The sequence below is a fragment of the Periplaneta americana genome, chromosome 6 (assembly GCF_040183065.1).
Source record: "Periplaneta americana isolate PAMFEO1 chromosome 6, P.americana_PAMFEO1_priV1, whole genome shotgun sequence".
NCBI lineage: Eukaryota > Metazoa > Arthropoda > Insecta > Blattodea > Blattidae > Periplaneta > Periplaneta americana.
In genome coordinates, this window is record NC_091122.1 from 149915971 (window position 1) to 149937822 (window position 21852).

The window sequence follows — 21852 nt, forward strand, 5'->3', positions numbered from 1 at the left end:
GACTTATTAGGATCTCGCTGCATCCTTTCTCTAGCATCGTCTACAGCATCTTCTGTCACCTTTGTTGGCCATCTTACACTTTTCTTCCTTTCTGTACACTCTGTTGCTCTAAATTTATCTACCAGATTAGTGACATTTCTACGAAAATATTGCGTAATGATATAATCAGGAAATTGTGAAAAAAAAACTGTTGTTCACATTCGGTTATATTGTAATTCCAGTTTCCATCATCGTCCTTCATACTTACAAACAATAAAACAAAACTCTTGTTTAAATAATGCTGTTAAGTACCGCACCATATTATAGGGAACCGTACTTTCGGTAACTCTAATCTTCACTTGTGCTCAGTCCACACAGATAAATTCAGTTATGCTACACACGATACCTGTGTGAAAATAAACTTCAATAATATAAGCTCTTTCTTCTATAGAAAACGCAACATATTTCTGAAACACACTGTACTCTGTACTGTTTATTTCACTGCTAGCAACAGCGGTCGTAAGTTTGTGTGACTGATGTTAGCAAGGACATTAGTAAAAGGGGTGGGAGTCAAGTACATTTAGAAACGCAGGTACAATAAAAATTGAAGTAAAAATAAAATGATGTCCCTGTAGTTCGTATTTGGAAACCATAATCTTGTATTATTTGAAAGTAAAAATTGAATTCTACTGTTCTTGTAAAGGTACGGTCACACGTCGCTACTTTTGCTGCGCAACTTTTGTACTGCAGCTGCAAAAGTTGCGTGTCGTGTTCACACTTAAGCCAAAAGTAGCGTGCTGCGCAACCCGAGTGCAGCAAAAGTTGCAACTGGAGGTTGCGAGTCTGTTCACACACAAGGCGCTACTTTTGCAGCCGCAGTCATGCTGCAGGTTTCCATCTCCGTGTTGACTTCTCAATATACATTTTGTGGTTATGTTCGCATTATTAATAAACTCATGCGAAAGCTTACTTATCTATTATTTGCTTTTCTGTCCTAACTAATGTTCAGAAATTGGCATTATTTTTACTATAAAGCTTTTAAAAACGCCTATATACTTAAATGATAACCAATAGCATATTCACGTAATCAATGTTGGCAACCCTCCTGTTTGGAACTACGCTACAGAAAATTTAAAAAGTGAATTATATCGTCAGCAAATATGCTCAGACTGTGTTGTGGATTTAATAACTGTTACAAATAATTTATTTTCATCACATCTAACATTAAAATACATCCAAACAATGAAACTATCATTGGCACATGGGTGGCAACACTGGTCGCAACCGCCGCAGCAAAAGTTTCAACAAAACCGATATCAAAAATGCTGCGGCTGCAACCCTGAGAACCCTGTTCACACGTCGCTACTTTTAAGCTGCGCGCAGCATGGAAAAGTAGCGAGCAGCAGGTTCGGCAGCCGCTACTTTTCGGGTTGCACCGTTGTTCACACGTCGCAGTACGAGAGTTGCGCAGTTTTTTGTACTGCATCGCCGCAAAAGTAGCGACATGTGACCTTAACATGCTGGCGTCACTCGAGCTCGTAGTTGTTCATATAAGCACGTGGTACTGAAGTGTGGCTTCTGCATCCTCGGTGTGTGTGGTTATTAAACATAAGAGTGGAAACCCTCTCAAAAGCGGAGAAAAACAAATAGTCTTAAATGTATATAATAAGTTAAGTGAGTTTTAATTACAATAATTATAAAGTAAATGTTTCCTAAGCAAACGGATGCACAATAGTGAGGTTAGGTCTACTTGACGAGTAACAGGAAATGTTTAACATGAAACAGAATGTACAACAGTAGGCGGGAACACGTACTGAGACTCTATGGCGCCAAACAGCGGCCAATGAAGCCTCACTTCAGTCACGTGCTATTGTTTACATTAGGATTTTTCTTACAGCGTCGCGACGCTGTTATTCCCGGCGTGACTCCTCCTCTTTGCCTACGCCTTTGGAAGTGAAGGCTCTATAAAGTCTAGGTAGATAGTATCGTTCGCCATTTTTCTTCTTTTGTTGCCGAGCTACCAGACGAGGAATCTATTTGCCGCACCGTTAAACATTATCATGTCGTAGCTCCTATGATAATAAATCAAACGCACTGTAATTGAGCAAATAATTGAGCGGCAAATAACGTCGTCCTCGTGTGCTTTCTGCGAACGCCAACGAAAGAACGAAAATGGCGAGGGATTATATTCAGTATTTATCGAGCCCAGGAAGTGCATAACGTCATCAGCAGCGAATGACAAGACGCACGCGTTTAAATGTAGCCGACCAGCAACGTGATTGGCTGCCGGAAATAAGAGCGATGGGACTATAATATGGCCGTCTTTTTATTGTTGCCAACTATTAGCAGATATCACCAAACCGGGTAAATTTACAATGTAATGTACAAACTATTTTTATCTATCTATCTATCTATCTATCTATCTATCTATCTATCTATCTATCTATCTATCTATCTATCTATCTATCTATCTATCTATCTATCTATCTATCTATCTATCTATCTATCTATCTATCTATCTATCTATCTATCTATCTATCTATCTATCTATCTATCTATCTATCTATTTTATTTATTTATTTTATTTCTATCTATCTATCTATCTGTCTGTCTGTCTGTCTATCTGTCTATCTATCTATCTGTCTATCTGTCTGTCTGTCTGTCTATCTATCTATCTATCTATCTATCTATCTATCTATCTATCTATCTATCTATCTATCTATCTATCTATCTATTTTATTTATTTATTTTATTTATTTATTTTATTTCTATCTATCTATCTATCTATCTATCTATCTATCTATCTATCTATCTATCTATCTATCTATCTATCTATCTATCTATCTATCTATCTATCTATCTATCTATCTATCTATCTATCTATCTATCTATCTATCTATCTATCTATCTATCTATCTATCTATCTATCTATCTATTTTATCTATCTATCTATCTATCTATCTATCTATCTATCTATCTATTTTATCTATCTATCTATCTATCTATTTTATCTATCTATCTATCTATCTATCTATCTATCTATCTATCTATCTATCTATCTATCTATCTATCTATCTATCTATCTATCTATCTATCTATCTATCTATTTTATCTATCTATCTATTTATCTATCTCTCTATGTATCTATTTATCTATTTATTTATCTATTTTATTCATTTATTCATTTATTTATTTTTATTTATTCATTTATTCATTTATTTTTATTTATTCATTTATTAATTTATTCATTTATTCAGTTATTCATTTATTCATTTATTCATTCATTCATTTATTTATTTATTTATTTATTTGGACCAAATCGAGCTTGCCATTTGACATAGAATAACTCAAAATATTTAATTCACATAAAAATATGAGTCAGAATAATTAATACAATTTAATAATATTAATATTAGTAATTATATTCAAATAACACTCGCTAGTGAATGTTGGAATTTTTTTTTTCAAATTATTAAAGGGTAGTTTTGATATAGAAATTATTTCTTTTCTTGTAGTTATAGCTGCTATAACTAAGAGAGCTCAAATTCCATTTTCTTCATGACTTCCTGCTGCTATAGTCGCTCCTACTCCGGTATCTGCTTTAGTTCACTCATCAACTTTAGTTTTCTGTCAACGAAACAGAAAGTAACTGCCAGTTGTAATATGTGAGTACAATTCGAAACAAAGGTAGCAAAATAAATGCAACCTGAGAACTAGAAAATCACTAAAGTCCACTCTAGCATAATATACAGTAATAGGGGAAAATGGTTAGTTTTCACCCTCAGGGTATGAAGTTAGAAGATCCAGACTATACTATAGCAACAAGGCAAAATCTAGGAACAAAACAGTAGCAAGCCTTCTGCACATATGTCGGCTGCATTGTTGAATAATCATCATGGCCCTTCTATCTTGTTGTTGGACAGAGTTTCGGTTGATTGTTAACCCTTCCTCTTCGATGATGTAGTACATTATTATTTTTGGTATCTACTTGGTAGATAAGTTCAGTCGATACGTATGCATCCGACTGAAAATAAATTTGTTTCAGTGAATTTGAAAGACATGTTGGTTCAGAAAAGTGTGAATACAATTAATAATTATATATAATAATAAATTTTCAGTCAAATACACTTTTCAATTTGTGAGGTCAGATAATCTGTTACATCACAATATTTAATACGAAGTCACTAATATTTTCGACTTTAAAAAGTCATCTTCAGGTGCATGAGATGCAAACAATTTTTAAAAATAGGTGATAAGTTGATCTAGCAATTAATAACATAGTAAGTAATGCACGTACTGGCTTTTACAATTGTATGGCATTCACCACGACGAATTAGACTGCGTGCTCTCCCACCAACAGCATTTGCATCACAGCTGCTCCATCTTTTAAATTGATACATTATATTTAACATTTTAACATAGTTAATATCAAACTGTACAAATTTAATTTTAATGATACGATATAATGAGAATACTTAGCCTTTAATTGTATAAGGTTAATATCATGCTGTGCCTCCTCCTTCTCTTATATACATACGAGAATTTAGCATCAGTGTTCAGCTTTACCATGTATAGTTTACCTCAAGAGGCACGAAATTTATATAATTGTAAAAGCCAGTACGTGCATTACTTACTATGTTATTAATTGCTAGATCAACTTATCACCTATTTTTAAAAATTGTTTGCATCTCATGCACCTGAAGATGACTTTTTAAAGTCGAAAATATTAGTGACTTCGTATTAAATATTGTGATGTAACAGATTATCTGACCTCACAAATTGAAAAGTGTATTTGACTGAAAATTTATTATTATATATAATTATTAATTAAATTTGTTTCAGCTTGGTCACCTATCATAGGTGGTTGAATCAGGTTGCCAGATAAAGGAATCGAAACCCTCGTACTAACTTATAAAAATTATCGTACTTCAGCATTTAAAATTGTCGTACATTTCTCAACTTCCTAATATACTTCTAGTCAGTGGCGATTTCTCTTAAGGAGCGCAGGAGCAGTGCACCACCTCTTCAAATAACACATGTTTTTAAAGTTATATCAATCAGCTACAGCAGACTATGTGAACGACATAATTCTTTATTATAATACTATGTAAAAATAACGCTGCACGTGTACTGGTCTTGTTGACGCCTGGGACTTACGTTTACCGCTCGACACTTGCGGCACACTGTTCCATTGGAGCATGCGCAGTAGTACTGTTTCACTGGCAGGCTTTGGAGCATGGTAGGGAGGCAATACAATGTGCATAAGAGGGGTTAGGAGCACTTTCAGATGTGTTCTCAAGCTGTGTGCAGTAGTAGTTAGATCGTTACATCACAAATGTTACAATGAATAGGCGCAAAATCTTTTAAATATGTAATTTTCTGTAAGACCTTTACACGAAAAGATCAAAATAAAGAAGATGGGTACACCTACACGTGAATTAAAATTACAAGTGGCGAAGCATAGTAATAGAGAAGAGAAAAGAAAATTGAACATTCGGATTTACGAAAAAGCAATATGCGGCTACAATATAAAAGACGCTGTATTTTGTTTTGTTTGCCAATTGTTCGACGGCGATAATTTATTGACAAAAACAAGTACATTTTATGAATTTTATTTATTTTCTGTTTGACTTTAGGACTGTGCGTAGTAACTAAATAATTTTGATTATCGTTCTGCAGGTATGACTGATTTGAATCACATGAATGAAAGAATTAAAAAACACGATTCTTCAGCTGCACACATCAACAATAATGTTAAAGTAGCAGTATTGGGTCAAACAAACATACAGACACAATAGGATTTAGTATTGGATTGTTGAACTTCACAAAGATAAAGTTACCAAGAACAGATATGTGCGTGCGGTTTTGTGAAGCTTTTAAGTTGGCTTTAAGAGGTCACGATGACGGAAACTCATCTTTAAACGCTAGTATTTTTCTTGGCCTCATCAATTTTTGTTCTGAATTAGACGCACTCTTAAGGAACATTTGAAAAGAGCAACAGTGTTTAATAGCACATCAAACACTATACAGAACGAAATCCTTCAAGCCATTTTGCATGTATGCTATGACGAGATTCCAAAGAAATAAAGAATGCTGTTGACTTTTAGCAGTTAAGGCTGATGAGGCGACACACGTATCGAATGCTTGTGAACGTGTGAACTGTGTTATAAAACGCAATATAGCGAAAACAATATTATTTACGGTGTGCTGCAATAGAAATTGAATATTTTACTTTGCTATTAATGGACCCACATAGGAAACTGAATAACTGCAATTTCTTGACTAACAAAATTATGTAAATCTATACCTATATAATATATGTTAATAGTTATGGAGTAGTTAGTACAAATAATGATAATGATAATAATAATAGGGTGTAATAATAATAATAATAATAATATGATAATCATAATAAATATTTGTGCACCACCAGGATTATTTATCACCACACGCCACTGCTTCTAGTCCATCCCTGTGTAGTAATGGTTAGCACGTCTGACTGTGAAACGAGCGAGCCAGAGTTGAAATCCCGGATGAGACGAGTTATCTGGTTGACGTTGTTTCCAGGTTTTCCCTCTACCCATTAGGATCAAATGCTGGTTAACTTTCGACGCTGGAGTCATTTCGCTGGCATTATCACCTTCGTGTCATTACACAGTTGATAAAGAATCGCAAAATAAATATATCTACCAGTAAATTTTAGTTGCAAATAAAAATACTACTAATAATATAGTTCATATCCACAATGACATTCAGCATTGAAACAAATCACCACCCATTTCTTCATCATCATCAACACTGTCATCGCAGTAAGGCGTGCACGATGACGCTTGGTTAGAAACAACTGTCTTATATTTAAAATAAGCAGAATTTGATCTTTGGCCGGCGCGGCGGCAGATAGGCCAATAAATGCGGCGGCTGAAAATTATATCAAATTAATTCATCTACAGTAGACTCAAACCCGACACCTCTATAATTTCAACGCGTTTAGACTTCTTAATGCTACTGCGGTACTATTTAATAATTGATAAAAGATTTCCTTTATCGAACAAACAAGGAAGTTAATAAAATTAAACTCGTATTATTTTGATATAACTGCGCCGTCTACGTGAAACCTAGAGTTTAAGATGACAAATTATGACTTGCATGGCAAGCATAGTTACAGATCGATTTTCAAAGCATCCCCCCCCCCCCTTAAAAGCATGTTTCTTTCATATTAGTCCAGGACATATTAAATGAAGAAAACTTATTTAAAAGGGACGAATTAACCATAAATTTCATTTTAATTATAGACCAACATTATAAGTTCCCAATTATTTTTTTTCCCTTGCGTACGACATAGAGTGCGGTCGTACCTCGTACATTGAGTCAAAATAGTCGTACGTATGGCAACCCTGGGTTGAATAAATTACTAGAGGGCGCGAAACTTATTAATTTTCCCGTTTCAAACGCTAGAGTCGCTAATGTAGAAATTGATATTCCTGCCACCTGTTATGCCTAGCAAAAACTAACTATTCTCTGCGTCTAGCAGCGCACCAAGTGGCGAAAATATAACTACGTACCAGGGGTGTCATTTCAGTTTTGCAAATACAATGAAATTAAGTTTCCAAACATTTCGCGTATTTATTTAATACCAAAAAATCACACCTCTTATTATGAAATATGAACATTTTTGGCGTTAATTTTATTCTGTACATCATAAATCGTGAAAATCGTTGTTGCCATACCGCTAGCAGGATTGCTTTAGAAAATAATGAAATTTCATATTTTGCTCCGCCACTAATCATGACTAATAGCCTATGTTGTCGCCTTCCAGTCTGTGTTCGTGGCGAAGTTCTTCTGGTGGGAGGCAGGCTACTTCAGCACGCTGGATATCATCCTCGACAGAGCGGGTTACTACATCTGCTGGGGCTGTCTGGTGTGGGTGCCCTGTCTGTACACGTTCTCTTCCTATTACCTGGTGGCACACCCACCTGTCGTCACCACGACGACGGCCCTCCTGATCGGCGTGCTTGGCCTCATGGGGATCCTTCTTAACTACCGTGTGGACTACGAAAAGCAACTTTTCCGAAGAGCTCCAGAGGGAAAATGTGAGATATGGGGCAAACCAGCCCGATTTATCGAGGCGCAATACAAGGACAGCAGTGGTAATGTTCGAACCTCGAAACTTCTCTTGTCAGGTCAGTGCTTGTATCCTTAGAATCAAACTAATTAAAAGATTGGTGAAAGTCCGCTTACATGTCTATACTGGTACCCAGGCCGTTGTAATATTGCACTTGGCAGTTATTATTTGCATTGGTCACCCTTCCTATGAAAGAGTTGAATGCTGTGCAGTAGTCTTCTGAATCAATCAGAATGTAGCATTTTCTAACAGTTGCTGCTTCTGCTATGTGGAACTTTGCGGTGTTATCAGTTTGCTACATGCTGTGTTGCATGGTGAGTTCTTCAAATGTCCAACCATTTAATGCTACAGCTTTACACAAAGGATTTTCACTCTGTGAGTTATTCTCTGAACAACGACTTTTTTGCAGCATTACACAGAAGCGCAACAAATTATTTATAACTTCAAAGCACTAACACATACAATTATGCTTGTGGTATAGTAACTGTGTAACAAGAATTTTTAAAGTTATTTTTTTCTCCTATTGCATCATTTCTAATTGTACTCAGTTTAGAGTATCTTGCTAACCTCCTTAAAAATATATTTCTCTTGACTGTAATTTTTATTTTAATTTTGTGTCCTTAGTTTCTGCACCGTAAATTAACTTCTCAATATTGCTTTGTGGGCCTAAATATTGATTCTGCTTTCTTTGAATATTTATCTGTTCAACATTGCTTTTGTGGATTGAACTCCAATTTTTTCTTTGTTATTTTGGAATTACTGTGTTTCATTTTGTAATTTAAACTCCCAAATATTTAATGTTATTACAAATAATCACTATGCCCTTTGTCATCTTCTAATAATAGTTTTACTTCTCATCAATTACTATATACTGACTTTAATTGAAATTTAATTGTAATCTCTATATTTCGAATTTCTCCATCAATTTTCTTGTCATAGTCTTCAGCCAATAGTTTCTGATCATCAGGTTCTCATATAACTTGAGCAAACCATTACTAAGACCCACATCAGCAAAGAAAGTATCTGATTATCAGATTGTTATAAAACTTCAACAACCCATTACTAAAAGCCACATTGACAAAGAAATTATTCGATTATGAGGTCCTCGCAGAACTTGAACAACCCATTACTAAAAGCTACATTGACAAAGAAAGTGCCGGTATCTGATTATCAAGTCATCATGGAACTCGAAAAACTACATTGAGAAAGAAAGTGCCAGTATCTGATTATTGAACAACCCATTACTGAAAGCTGCATTGACAAATAAATTAATATCTGATTATCATAAAGAAGTATTTGATTTTCAGTTTATCAGAGAACTTGAACAACCAATTAGGTACGAAAAAAAAACATATTGACAAAGAAACTATTTGGTTTTCAGTTCCTCATAGCACTTCAACAACCCAATACTAAAAGCCACATTGACAAGAAAGTATTTGATTATCAGCTTCTCACAGTACTTGAACAACCCAATACTAAAAGCCACATTGACAAGAAAGTATTTGATTATCAGTTCCTCACAGTACTTGAACAACCCATTACTAAAAGCTACATTGACAAATAAAGTACCTGATTACTACTAAAAACCACATTGACAAAGGCAGTATTTGATTTTCAATTCGTCATAGAACTTGAACAACCAATTACGAAATGTCACATTGATAAAGAAAGTACCTATCTGAATATTAAGCCCAGACTCATTATTAGAAGTCACACTGACATAGACAATATCTCATTATCAGTTCTTCATAGAACTTGAACAACCTATTACTAGAAGTCAGACTGAAAAAGAAAAAAATCTCATCAGGTCGTCATAGAACTTGAACAACACATTACTAAAAGTCACACTGACAAAGAAAAAAAATCTCATTATCAGGTCTTCATATAACTTCAACAACCCATTACTATACTAGGGGCAGAAGAATAGGCGGGTATGGCGAACCCCTCATTCACTACCCCGACTCCTATACCCCTCAGAACCTGCTTGGTGTATGGTCCTGTCCCAAATAACTCACTCCTCCATTCACACGTTTTGCACTGTAGGAAAACTTAAAAGAATACATAAAATAATAACGTGATTTCTAGTAATTACAAATACCTGATTTACTGAATATTGTTGTTTTGTTTAGTCAACTGTCCGAACACAGGTCTCAAACTCATAACTGACAACAATAAGGCATCACTAATGAGGTAGCTAAGCCAGGAGATAATGGGTTATAGTGGCCACTTCTCTTTCTTCTCCATTGCATACATCGCTGAATAGTAACATATTACACTAATCAGACTTTACATGATATTATCATTCATAATATTTCGCAAGTTAGCCATTTCATAAATGTAATAATTATTATCATGGAATGTAAACCTAATACGAGAAATAAAATATTTTGCATTACACACAATTAGTATATTGTTGTTATGTTTTCAGAATACTGTACTGAAATAGTAAATACTAAATAACGTTTATACAGTTACTAACTTTTTGAATCATGAGGAAATTAAAAATTAAAGTGCAAAAAATTAATATATTTATACTGTGTGTAAAAAATGTACACCTTATTGTAGCATGAACGAGTTTCGTAATAAAAACATACTTATGTATTAAGAAGCAAACTTAGCTTAACAAAAGAAATAACACAATAAGTATGATTAAAAAAATCGTTCTGCACAGGTTCTCTTAACCGATGTAGAGAAACACTACATGCCTTGGCAGTGGCTGTCTGCGTTGATGATAGGACACTTTTAATGTCGTCACAAACTTTAAGTTCTTTCAAGAAACAACAAATTTGATAAATAACGCCTTTAGTATGACTTCTGATATCAGGGCTCGACTGAAACATGATAGCGATGACTTGGATGATTAGTATTTAAAAATACTGTTTATTATGAGTCATTAGTATTTAAAAATACTGTTTATTGTTACATATATATTTGCGAACAAGCTATAACACAGTAGTATCACAGACGAGCACTTGTCAACAACTAGCATTCGAACACAGCTACAGGAAGGTCTCTTTGTTGGTCATAAACCGCTAGGGAAAGTGTGGAGTGAGTAGTTTCCGCACAAGACCAAAAACCCGCCTATTTCTTCTGTCTTTACTATAAAAGTCACACTGACAAAGAAAAAAATCTCATTATCAGGTCTTCATAGAACTTGAACAACCCATTACTAAAAGTCACACTGACAAAGAAAAAAATCTCATTATCAGGTCTTCATAGAACTTGAACAACTTATTACTAGAAGTCACACTGACAAAGAAAAAAATTTCATTATCAGGTCTTCATACAACTTCAATAACCCATTACTAAAAGTCACACTGACAAAGAAAAAAATCTCATTATCAGGTCTTCATAGAACTTGAACAATCTATTACTAGAAGTCACACTGACAAAGAAAAAAATCTCATCAGGTCTTCATAGAACTTGAACAACACATTACTGACAAAGAAAAAAATCTCATTATCAGGTCTTCATACAACTTCAACAACCCATTACTAGAAGTCACACTGACAAACAAAAAAATCTCATTATCAGGTCTTCAGAGAACTTGAACAACCTATTACTAGAAGTCACACTGACAAAGAAAAAATCTCATTATCAGGTCTTCATAGAACTTGAACAACCTATTACTAGACGTCACACTGACAAAGAAAAAAATCTCATTATCAGGTCTTCATAGAACTTGAACAACCCATTACTAAAAGCCACATTGACAAATCGTATATGATTATCAGGTCCTCATGGAACTGAACAACTCATTACGGTACTAAAAGTTACATTGACAAAGAAGGTATCTGATTATAAGATCCTCATAGAACTGGAAAACCCACGACAAAAAAAGCTGAAGAATAATAAATACCCTTTAAAACTTTCAACATCAGATACCCTGAAGAGGACTGGATTAGAATTTACAGTGGCGGCTCAAAAATGGAAGAATATGCAAACATAGTAGCAGCAATCTACAGCAGCCTGTTATCCTATTATGCCAATTGGTCACAATCTATCTGCTTTGGGCGAAGAAATAGTAGCAGTATGAGTGGTATTAAATCAGATTACTCTATATAAAGATAAGTTCATAAATGCTGTTATTTTATCTGACTCGAAAACAATCATCGAATTGTCAGCCATACTTTACTTCCAGCTTATTAGAGATTCTGAACTGCCAGGACACTATTAAGCTTCCCAAACAAAATGGTGAAACAGTTGTACAATCGATTTCATCTACTGGCAATGAAAGGATGATGTACTAGTCAAGAAGGGAGTCAAAACTATCCTTAACTCTTTTGAAACATTTGTCACTCCAATTTGTGACGCAATATTTCAAACTATTTTTCAAAGTAGAATCCATACAGGACATAGATGCCAGAACCTCCGAAAAACAAAGATCTCCATTCGCAATACACCTTGCGAGTCAAGGCAAAAGTACCAGTACTTGCCATCTTCCACCTCCCTATTCAATATGCTATATTGGCAAAACACCTCAACTGTCTTGGAATCATGGAAACTCTAACCTACACATTATGTAACCTGAATGAAAATATGGACCGACAATACCTTAAAAAGTGTCCAGTCCTTCACTGCTCATTAGAAGTTAACCGATACTGGGAAGCAAGGATATGTTTTTTTACTTGGTTATTTAACGATGCTGTATCAACTACACCATGTATTGTGGGTCCCTATCACCACGGCATGGCGCGTCCTCAGGTTGCGGATCGAGGAGACGGCCTCCAGATATGGAGGGTAGCTGTGAATATATTGAATAAGCAGTCGTGAACAGCCGATGAGGGATGGTCCTCCACCTTGGGGGTTGGGCGAAGGGCTAACAACCCATGACCGTAAAAAACAGCTTGTTACGAATCCTTCAAATAAGCCTCGGAATGACCTTTAGGGAGGCCGAGACGTAGATGGGAAGATAATATTAAAATGGATTTGAGGGAGGTAGGATATGATGATAGAGAACGGATTAATCTTGCTCAGGATAGGGACCAATGGCGGGCTTATGTGAGGGCGGCAATGAACCTCCGGGTTCCTTAAAAGCCAGTAAGTAACTAAGTAAGTAAGTATCAACTACAAGGTTATTTAGCGTCGATGGGATTGGTGATTGCGAGATGGTATTTGGCGAGATGAGGTCGAGGATTCGCCATAGATTACCTAACATTTTCCTTACGGTTGGGGAAAACCTCGGAAAAAAAACAACTAGGTAATCAGCCCAAGCGGGAATCGAACCCATGCCCGAACGCAACTCCGGATCAGCAGGCAAGTGCCTTAGCTGACATAGCTACACTGGTGGCTTGCAAGGATAAAGTTGACTTTTCTTTAGTTAATGATTTTATATATTACTGGTACTAAACATAGAATAAATAAAATAACATTATTTAATAAGTTGCGATATTGCTTGTTTGTATTGACTAGGTATAAATATATTCATAAAAATATTTTTCGTTGCAGGTTTTTGGGGTTATGCACGACACTTCAACTACACATTTGAATTGCTGTCGGCTCTGTCATGGTGTCTACCAGGATTTGGGCTGGGAGTGTGGCCATTCCTTTACTTCATCTTTCTGACGTGTCTTCTTGTCCATCGAACGTTTAGAGATGAGGAAAAGTGTGCAGTTAAATATGGCCACAACTGGGAACGATATTGCCGCGAGGTCCCATACAGACTCATTCCTCATGTCTTCTGAATATATTCTTCATGAGTTAGGATACAGTTTCCAAAGAGAGTGATGCCAAGTACGGAATTTCGAAGACTAACCCAGATCTTGAAGATATTACTAAAGCTATTACAAATTAAAAAATAAGATATCAATATAAGTAAGGCATTTTATTTGAAATTAAATGCTCTAAAGATTTTTGTACCAGTAAAGAGTGTTGCAATATAATTGCAATGTACCGGTACTTTTTTTATGGAATTTCAATATTCTGCATTAGTGGAGTCCTAAACTCCCTTGTTAATTGTTTGTGTTCCTTATACCAGTAATAAAAACTCCGTTCATTTACTACAGGGACTTTTTATCCTGTTTTGGTTTCGAAAAGGGAGCAAGTTTCTCTCTCTCTCCCTCTGATTTGTCACCATTATCAAGTATTATAACCTCTTTATGCAATAGTTGTTGAAATTATTTTATTAAGCTTCTGTGGCATGCACAGGATTTCTTTCTGAGGTGCGTTTTCGATCAGATTTGTGTGCTTAATTATTTTTAATTGATAATGCCGCGCATATTGACGTGTAGGCCTAGCCATTTGCGCCTCTGCCTATTTTTTGGCGATTTTGATTGACCTGTTTTGAGGTTAGGATGCTCATTAGTTCGGTTTCTGTTAGCCTCGTATGATAGGGCGATGTATGATTATGGAAGTAAGCAGGATTAATGAAGATGAAGGTGATAATGATGGCGAAATGAACCCAGGGTCCGGGACTGGAAGTTACCCAACATGTACCTACTCTTAATGTGTTGACAGAACATTCCTGAAGAACCTGAACCAGGTAACTTTCCCCAACCAGGATTCGATCCAAGACCCTTAGTTTCGCAGTTAGACTTTAACCACTACTCCAAAGTGGTAGACTGTGCCTAATCATAAGCTACAAAAAATATAAATAACTAATTATTTAAATTGAATTCAATTTAAACAAAAAACACGTTAATTTAGATATTGAGGGGGAAGTCTGAAATTAAGCTTAATTGCATTTTAGATTTCATCCCCCACTCCAGCCACCCCCACTTTGAAATTTGAAATGACACCCCTATATTTTTATACTTAAATATGAAAGAGCATTCAATTGTTTATACACCTCATTCATTTGTTTTTGCATCCTTTGTTTTCTATCGTCGCCTGGCAACCTGTGTTTTTGTTGTTATCACTTGTTTGTAGGATGAAAACACAGCTTATTTTGTGTAATTTCCTAAATTTAATCAATACGTATGATTTATGTTCTCTCTTGAAGGGTATAAACCATTTTAAAATAATTTAATACACAAACACAAACATAACTATTACCGTACATGAAATGCTCAATAAGTTTTTGTAGCTTTATTCTCTTCAGCTCTAATCAACAATAACAATCCAGGTTGCCAGGCGATGATAGAAAACAAATGAATGAATGTGTATAAACAATTGAATACTCTTTCATATAGTATTTAAGTACAAAAATAGAGAGGTGCCATTTGAAATTTCAAAGTGGGGGTGGCTGGAGATGGGGGCTGAAATATAAAATGCAATTAAGCCTGGTTTCAGACTTCCCTCTCAATATCTAAATTGCCGTGTTTTTTGTTTAAATTGAATCGAATTTAATTTTTATTTAGACTGGGAAGATTTGAAACGAAAACCCTGAGTAATAGTTTTATAGGTTCTCAATTCTCTTGAACCTCAATAAAGTGCTTACACTTCTTACCATGACATTGTTCCCTACTAGATTTGACTCTAAGAGGTTTGTAAAGCAGAATATTACTATTTGAACAATAATAAAAATTTAACAGTCTTTTTCATGAAGACTATGTTAATACATATTTTTTTTCGAACATATTACACAAAACAATAATGCTAAATGCTACTGAAGTACAAATAAAATTTTAAGTATATTATTGAAAAAATAACTGAATACCGTCACATACATTTTAGAACCACTGGTTATGATATTGATATGATATGAAAATAAATACGTATTAATCATAAAACAACAGCTATATATAAGATTGATAGAATACCGCGAATATTCGATTAAAGTAATCATAAGTTTTTTAAGTATCATTTACTTGTGAAGAAAATGATTGAATTTAACACAATTCATTCCTTCTTTCCATTTTTTTTTGGCCTCTGGGGGAGGGATTTAACCCTGAATGTCCCCCCCCCCCCCCAATGGTACACCAGTATTGAACACTATACAAATTTATTCATCTTCATGGTCTAGAGATTACCCTTTTCGCCTTACAAGCCAAGTTTTGCGAGTTTAATCCACACGAAAGGGACAGATTTTTATTCTTGGGGAGGGAGGAAGGTCCTGAGTGTCGCTTTTTTTAGAAGTTGAAGTAAAGTCTTTGTAGGTTGAGGGAAAATCTCTGATAAAACCTCAACCAAGCAACTTGTCCCTACTAGGATTCGATCCTGGACCCGCTAGTTTCGCAGTCAGACACACTGACCATTACTCCAAAGTGGTGGACTATGGTGATGTTATTGCTGCTAATTTTTATGTTCGAAGGAAAAGAAGTAAAAACCCAAAGTGACATTATGTCACTTGTGAATTAATTCTAAATTCTGTTTCATGTAAAGAAAAATGTTATGAGTTGTTTTAAACTTTTTAATAGTATTTATATGTATGCCAGAATGTTGTTTTAAACCATAATCATATCAACAAATCTTCAGTAAAAATAATCAACAAAATTCTTGAAAATACATCATAATTCAGAACCTTTTGGTGGCACTCTTGCACACTATAATCGTGATATTGGTTCTGAAGCTGATCTTCAAGAAAAGGTTGGTCTTCGAAAAAAACAGTTCTGTGCTAATCAAATTGACTAAGGGGTGTTGTTTGAAATAAATGCGGTAAAAGTGAAACTGTGCTGGTTACTTGTATATACTGTAATATGACATTACATTATTATATAACCACAAACGAAAAGTGATCAGAAATAATAGTTCAGACGATAAACATCGAAGCTAATATGTGTGCTGCTTTGACCTTAAAAAAACTGATGCACTATAATTACCATAAGGTTCAATACCAGAGGAGATTAACCAAGGAATGTACTATTTTAAAATGGCAGTGATGTGCAGTGTGAAAGAATGGATAAATATTGCTGGTGTGATTAGGGATGCTATATATTGAATGTCATTGTGAGTTTTAATGCTGTTCCTTACATATGTTTTCTACTCCTTTCTGATAAATTATGATGTACAATGTTATAATTTAAAATTAAGTTTTTCTTGCTTTTCAATAGGCTATAGCACAATAAATAGGTCTAAATCTCATTCTTGTATTCAAACTCACAATGCTATTAAACTTTTATTTTTTCTCTGTAAGGCAAGTGGATTTAGTATAATGAAATAAATAATGGAATTTGTTCTTTAATTTACGCAGAATTTATTTTAATGTTTTATTCTATAAAGACTTGAAGCTCTATACAACAAGAAGTAGTTACATTATTCTATTCCTTTTATTAATTTTAGCAGAATACCGTAAACTGGGGTTGCTTTGAAAACAGAGGAAACTTCGAACATTTTTTCAGAAAATCATATGTAGGTTTCTACATGCTGCTCTTGTTACAGATGGAGGTAAATTTGGTATGAGAATGATTTTATAATAATTTGCCTTCATCTATGAGCGTATTCCGAATCTCACCGGTGAGCAATCCGATGGCATCACGGTGTTCCGAATTCCACCGATGACGTCATCAACTTGCAGAGGTGGTGGCAGTCTCCATCAGTCGCCATTAGTGAATCTGATTGGTTCTTGTATAGGGCGGGAATTAGCAGACGAATGACATCGTGCACTGTTGTGTCATGGCGGTGTGTTCTGCTGTATTGTTTGTAATGAGCACAACGTAAAAACAATATGTTAATGGCATATGAGCGAACATGTCAATGGACCAGTTATTGCTACCAGTTCAAGAAATAAATTGTTTATGCTATCTTTTCTTTCAACGAGATGGGAGTACGAAAATATCGCAAAATTTTGCTAGCGTAGCACAGACAACAACTTGTACAGTCGCCATGATAGCCATCGATCCTTCCAGCAGTTGTGTTCCTTATTTCACTGCAATGTGACGTCATTGATGCCACCGGACCGGTGAGATTCGGAATACGCTGTCTAACAAGTGCAGCATGTAGCCTACAAACCTAAATATGATTTTCTGAAAAAATGTTCAAAGTTTCCTCTGTGTTCAAAGTAACCCCAGTGTAGGGTATTTAGTTATCTTCATTTCCTCATTTTTAACATACCGGTAGTAATAAGGCCTACTTTTATTTGTTGTTATTATCATTAGTGAAATGATTTAAAACTGTCAGTTAAATCAGTCTGAACAGAAGGGGCGTGCTGTTTTGTAATACAAGAAGACATACGAGTAGTTTTAATCGTTATCCAGTATCATTAAATTCATCCATGGTTTTAATATTCCGTGGACGTGAGTTTCGCGTTGAAGTGTGGGCATTATTCATAAAACCTAGTACCGGTACATTTTTAGGTTATGTAGGCCTATACCAGTAGCCTACCTTTTTATTTAAGACCACGATTGAATAAAGCCTAATTTGTGAGGAATATTAAGAATATTTTAATATACTAAAACCATTGGGTAAGATGGCGAAATCTAATATTACGTCATTTCTACTCAATTGTCTTATGTGGACAGAATTATTTTCTGAATTGCCTCCAACTCAGTGTTAGGCCTACTTTTTCCCAGTACCGTATGTTCGAATACTTACTTATTACACTCTCTGGTCTTTCAAAATCTGTATCAGTGTATCATCATGTGATTGTGCTCTTATTCTTTCTTTAATTCTATGTCATATAACAAAATTTTTACCATAGGCAAATATTAATTTTCAATCTTAAGGATACTGGTACACTTTGATGAAATTTTAATTTTCTTAACCATTTGATCTATATCATGCTGCATAGGCCTATAAATAGTTTCTATACAAAATTTCATTTCATTTGATCAAAAATTATATGAATTATCAGAATTTGTATAAATTTAAATTGTATTTTGGAAAAATCACTAGGTACTACGAGTACTTCTACAAATTTCAAAATGTTTGCCGAAGGCCAGAGGAATGCATTGCCATGAATTGACGTCACATTGAGCACCTCCTATGAACAAGTGTTCATATCTCAGAAAGTATGTGTTATGGGACCCATGTTTATTAGACATTTATTTATTGTTTTGATGCATGCTAGCATCTCCTAAAATATTGGATACTTTTTTTTTAACATCCCGTACCGGTATATATTTTATGTTCATCATATGATAGGCCTATTTATTTTTTATGTGAGCTCCCTTTGAATGTCAGAATTTGAATCTGTACAGTATGGTATCTATAAATTGAAAATATATCATGTTCTTGCAATTCTATCTTTAAAATCTTAAGTGCCTTTACTTCCATGATTTTGCTCTCACTATAAGTTCCTTTTTTATTCATTTTCTTCGCTGTTTTTCTTTCTAAGTTTAATTGTTTTTGAACTCAAGATTTTATTTCACATTGTGGAAATATTTCTGTGAAATAATTTCTTTATTAATGCAATTGAAATTATATTCGGAATATGTATGGTAAGACGTCCTGTGTTAAATTTCAACGTACCTCGTTTACATGTTTCGACCTATTTATGGGTCATCTTCAGAACTGGTCGTTGTTGGTCTTGGCGCCTCTTGTTCTATTTCCTGTGAGGGTGTGTTCCTGTGGTATAGTGTAGAGTCAAAGTGTGTGTGTTTTGAAGTTGAGTTGTGTGTTGAGAATTTCGTTGGGGTGTGTTTTTGTGTGTCTGTATATTTCATATTGTTCTAGTGTGTTTAGTTTCTGGCTTTTTGGTTGGATGTGTAGTATTTCCATGTCTGTGTTGATGTCTCTGTGGGTGTGGTTAGCATTTGTGATGTGTTCTGCATATGAAAACAAAAACACACACAAAATTGCAACATCATTCAAGAAATTAAATTACAACATCGCATACAGAACAAATAACACTCTACAAAAACATCTCAACACACAAACAACACAAACAAACAAATACAGCCACACAGGCATATACAAACTCAAATGTAACACCTGCAACAACTTCTACATAGGACAGACAGGCAGATCATTTCAAACACGTTACAAAGAACACATCACAGCCATAACAAAATTACAAAATACCTGCACATATGCAGAACACATCACAAATGCTAACCACACCTACAGAGACATCAACACAGACATGGATATTCTACACATCCAACCAAAAAGCCAGAAACTAAACACACTAGAACAATATGAAATATACAGACACACAAAAACACACCCCAACGAAATTCTCAACACACGAGTCAACTTCAAAACACACACACTCTTTGACTCTACACTATACCACAGGAACACACCCTCACAGGAAACAGAACAAGTGGCGCCAAGACCAACAACGACCAGTTCTGAAGATGACCCATAAATAGGTCGAAACATGTAAACGAGGTACGTTGAAATTTAACACAGGAAAGTCTTACCATACATATTCCGAAGTGATACAGTGTTAAAAGTTGTGTAATCAAGATGTATGTGAAATTATATATTACTAATTACTTCAACATACCTATATATAAGGACCAGCATTAATATTATGAAGCCTAACTATATACTCTCATGTGTGCACCAAATTGTAACATAGAGTGAGATTCTTAGCCTTGTTTGACGTATTTTCAAACTGTTTATAGATAATTCTTTGCAACTTTATTATAATATTATATTACATTCATACCTCATAGTTGGAAATATTAAGTCCATGTTGAGATAATACAGATTGTGTCAGATATATATCTTAGTTTTTTAAACAACTCTTTAATTAAAGGTACCGGTACCTTATTCCAAATCAAATAGCTTATCATAAGATATAATTTTATATATTATAGTAATTATATTTAATTGAAATGTATTTTTAATAATAATCACTCTCACAGAATCTTTTCTAACAGCAAGAAGTAACAGAGCATCACGTTTAGGAATGTGAGTTTGAGATCAGTAGCAGAAAATTCCTTTGCTAGAAACTTTTAATCTTTAAATCTGTGACACAGGAGTAAGAGGTTGATATAACTTATATTGGTGTAGTGAGAAATCGAAATGATTGTGTTTAAGGATGTTCATTCTGATGTAAGGGGCCCTATGCTTGACATAAATTTAATTAAGACAAAACGTGTTCATATTATGATATTTTTTTTTGTAAATTAAAAGACTGATTCTTAATTAGTACACTATGGTAAATAATTATTGTGTGATATAAAATAGTTACCGTAAATAAAGAAGTCACTTAAAAAGTTACAGATTTAAATTTCAGAAACGTATTACTATAATTATTATGTACAATCAAATAATGTAGTTTTTGTTCAGACTGAGTTACTTTTACACTTAAGTTAGAATGTAGGCCTGCATAAGCTTCAAAAAAATTATATAGGCATATGATATAATGTACTTCTCTACAAACAACCATTTACCTACTTACATTGGTTAAATTTTTTGGAAAACCTAGCGGTGAGACAGTTCTGGTGATTTTGGAAGCGAAAAGGGTTGAATGTGTACAAACTATCATGCAGTATGCAAATCTAGTTTTTCAGGTATAGCTTCCTGTAAAGCAGACTTGAATAATTTCAAAGGAAAAATTGTTCCGGGGCCGTGTATCGATCCTGGGATGTCTGGTTGAAAGCACCAGTGCTCTACCGACTGAGCTACCCAGGAACTCCACCTGACACAGTCTCAATTTTTTCCCTTATATCCAGACAACTCGAGTGGGCTGACGAGATGCCAGAGATCCACATACACTTTCTATAATCTAATTTCGTTTCCATGTCTGCTATTATGCTAGTCAGTACTGACAACATGACTAAACAAAAATTACCAGGCTTTGAAAATCCTGCACAAATTCGTATCTGCAAGGCATAAATTAAAGTCTAAACTAACCCGCTACAGATCCGTATATGCAAGGAATAGTGTGAGTGTACACTAGCGTGAAACTTTCGTAATATCACCAAAGCTATGTTGGCATGACTGTAAGACAGTTGAAGATGCATAAGCGAAGTAGGAAG

General features: G+C 34.7%; 1 protein-coding gene across 6 annotated transcripts in view; it reads left to right on the forward strand.

Annotated features, from left to right (window-relative positions):
* Positions 1-21852, forward strand: part of LOC138701923 (uncharacterized) — a 441575-nt gene that overhangs the window by 305532 nt on the left and 114191 nt on the right. For 4 of the 6 annotated variants that reach the window (XM_069829287.1, XM_069829286.1, XM_069829289.1 and 1 more), the window contains 2 exons: positions 7796-8159; positions 13550-17162. In XM_069829287.1, coding sequence (XP_069685388.1) covers positions 7796-8159; positions 13550-13785 — 600 coding nt within the window. In that variant the 3' untranslated portion in view covers positions 13786-17162. Of the gene's footprint in view, positions 1-7795; positions 8160-13549; positions 17163-21852 lie in introns of those variants that run through there. The other 2 variants (XR_011332724.1, XR_011332723.1) reach the window with 2 other exon arrangements.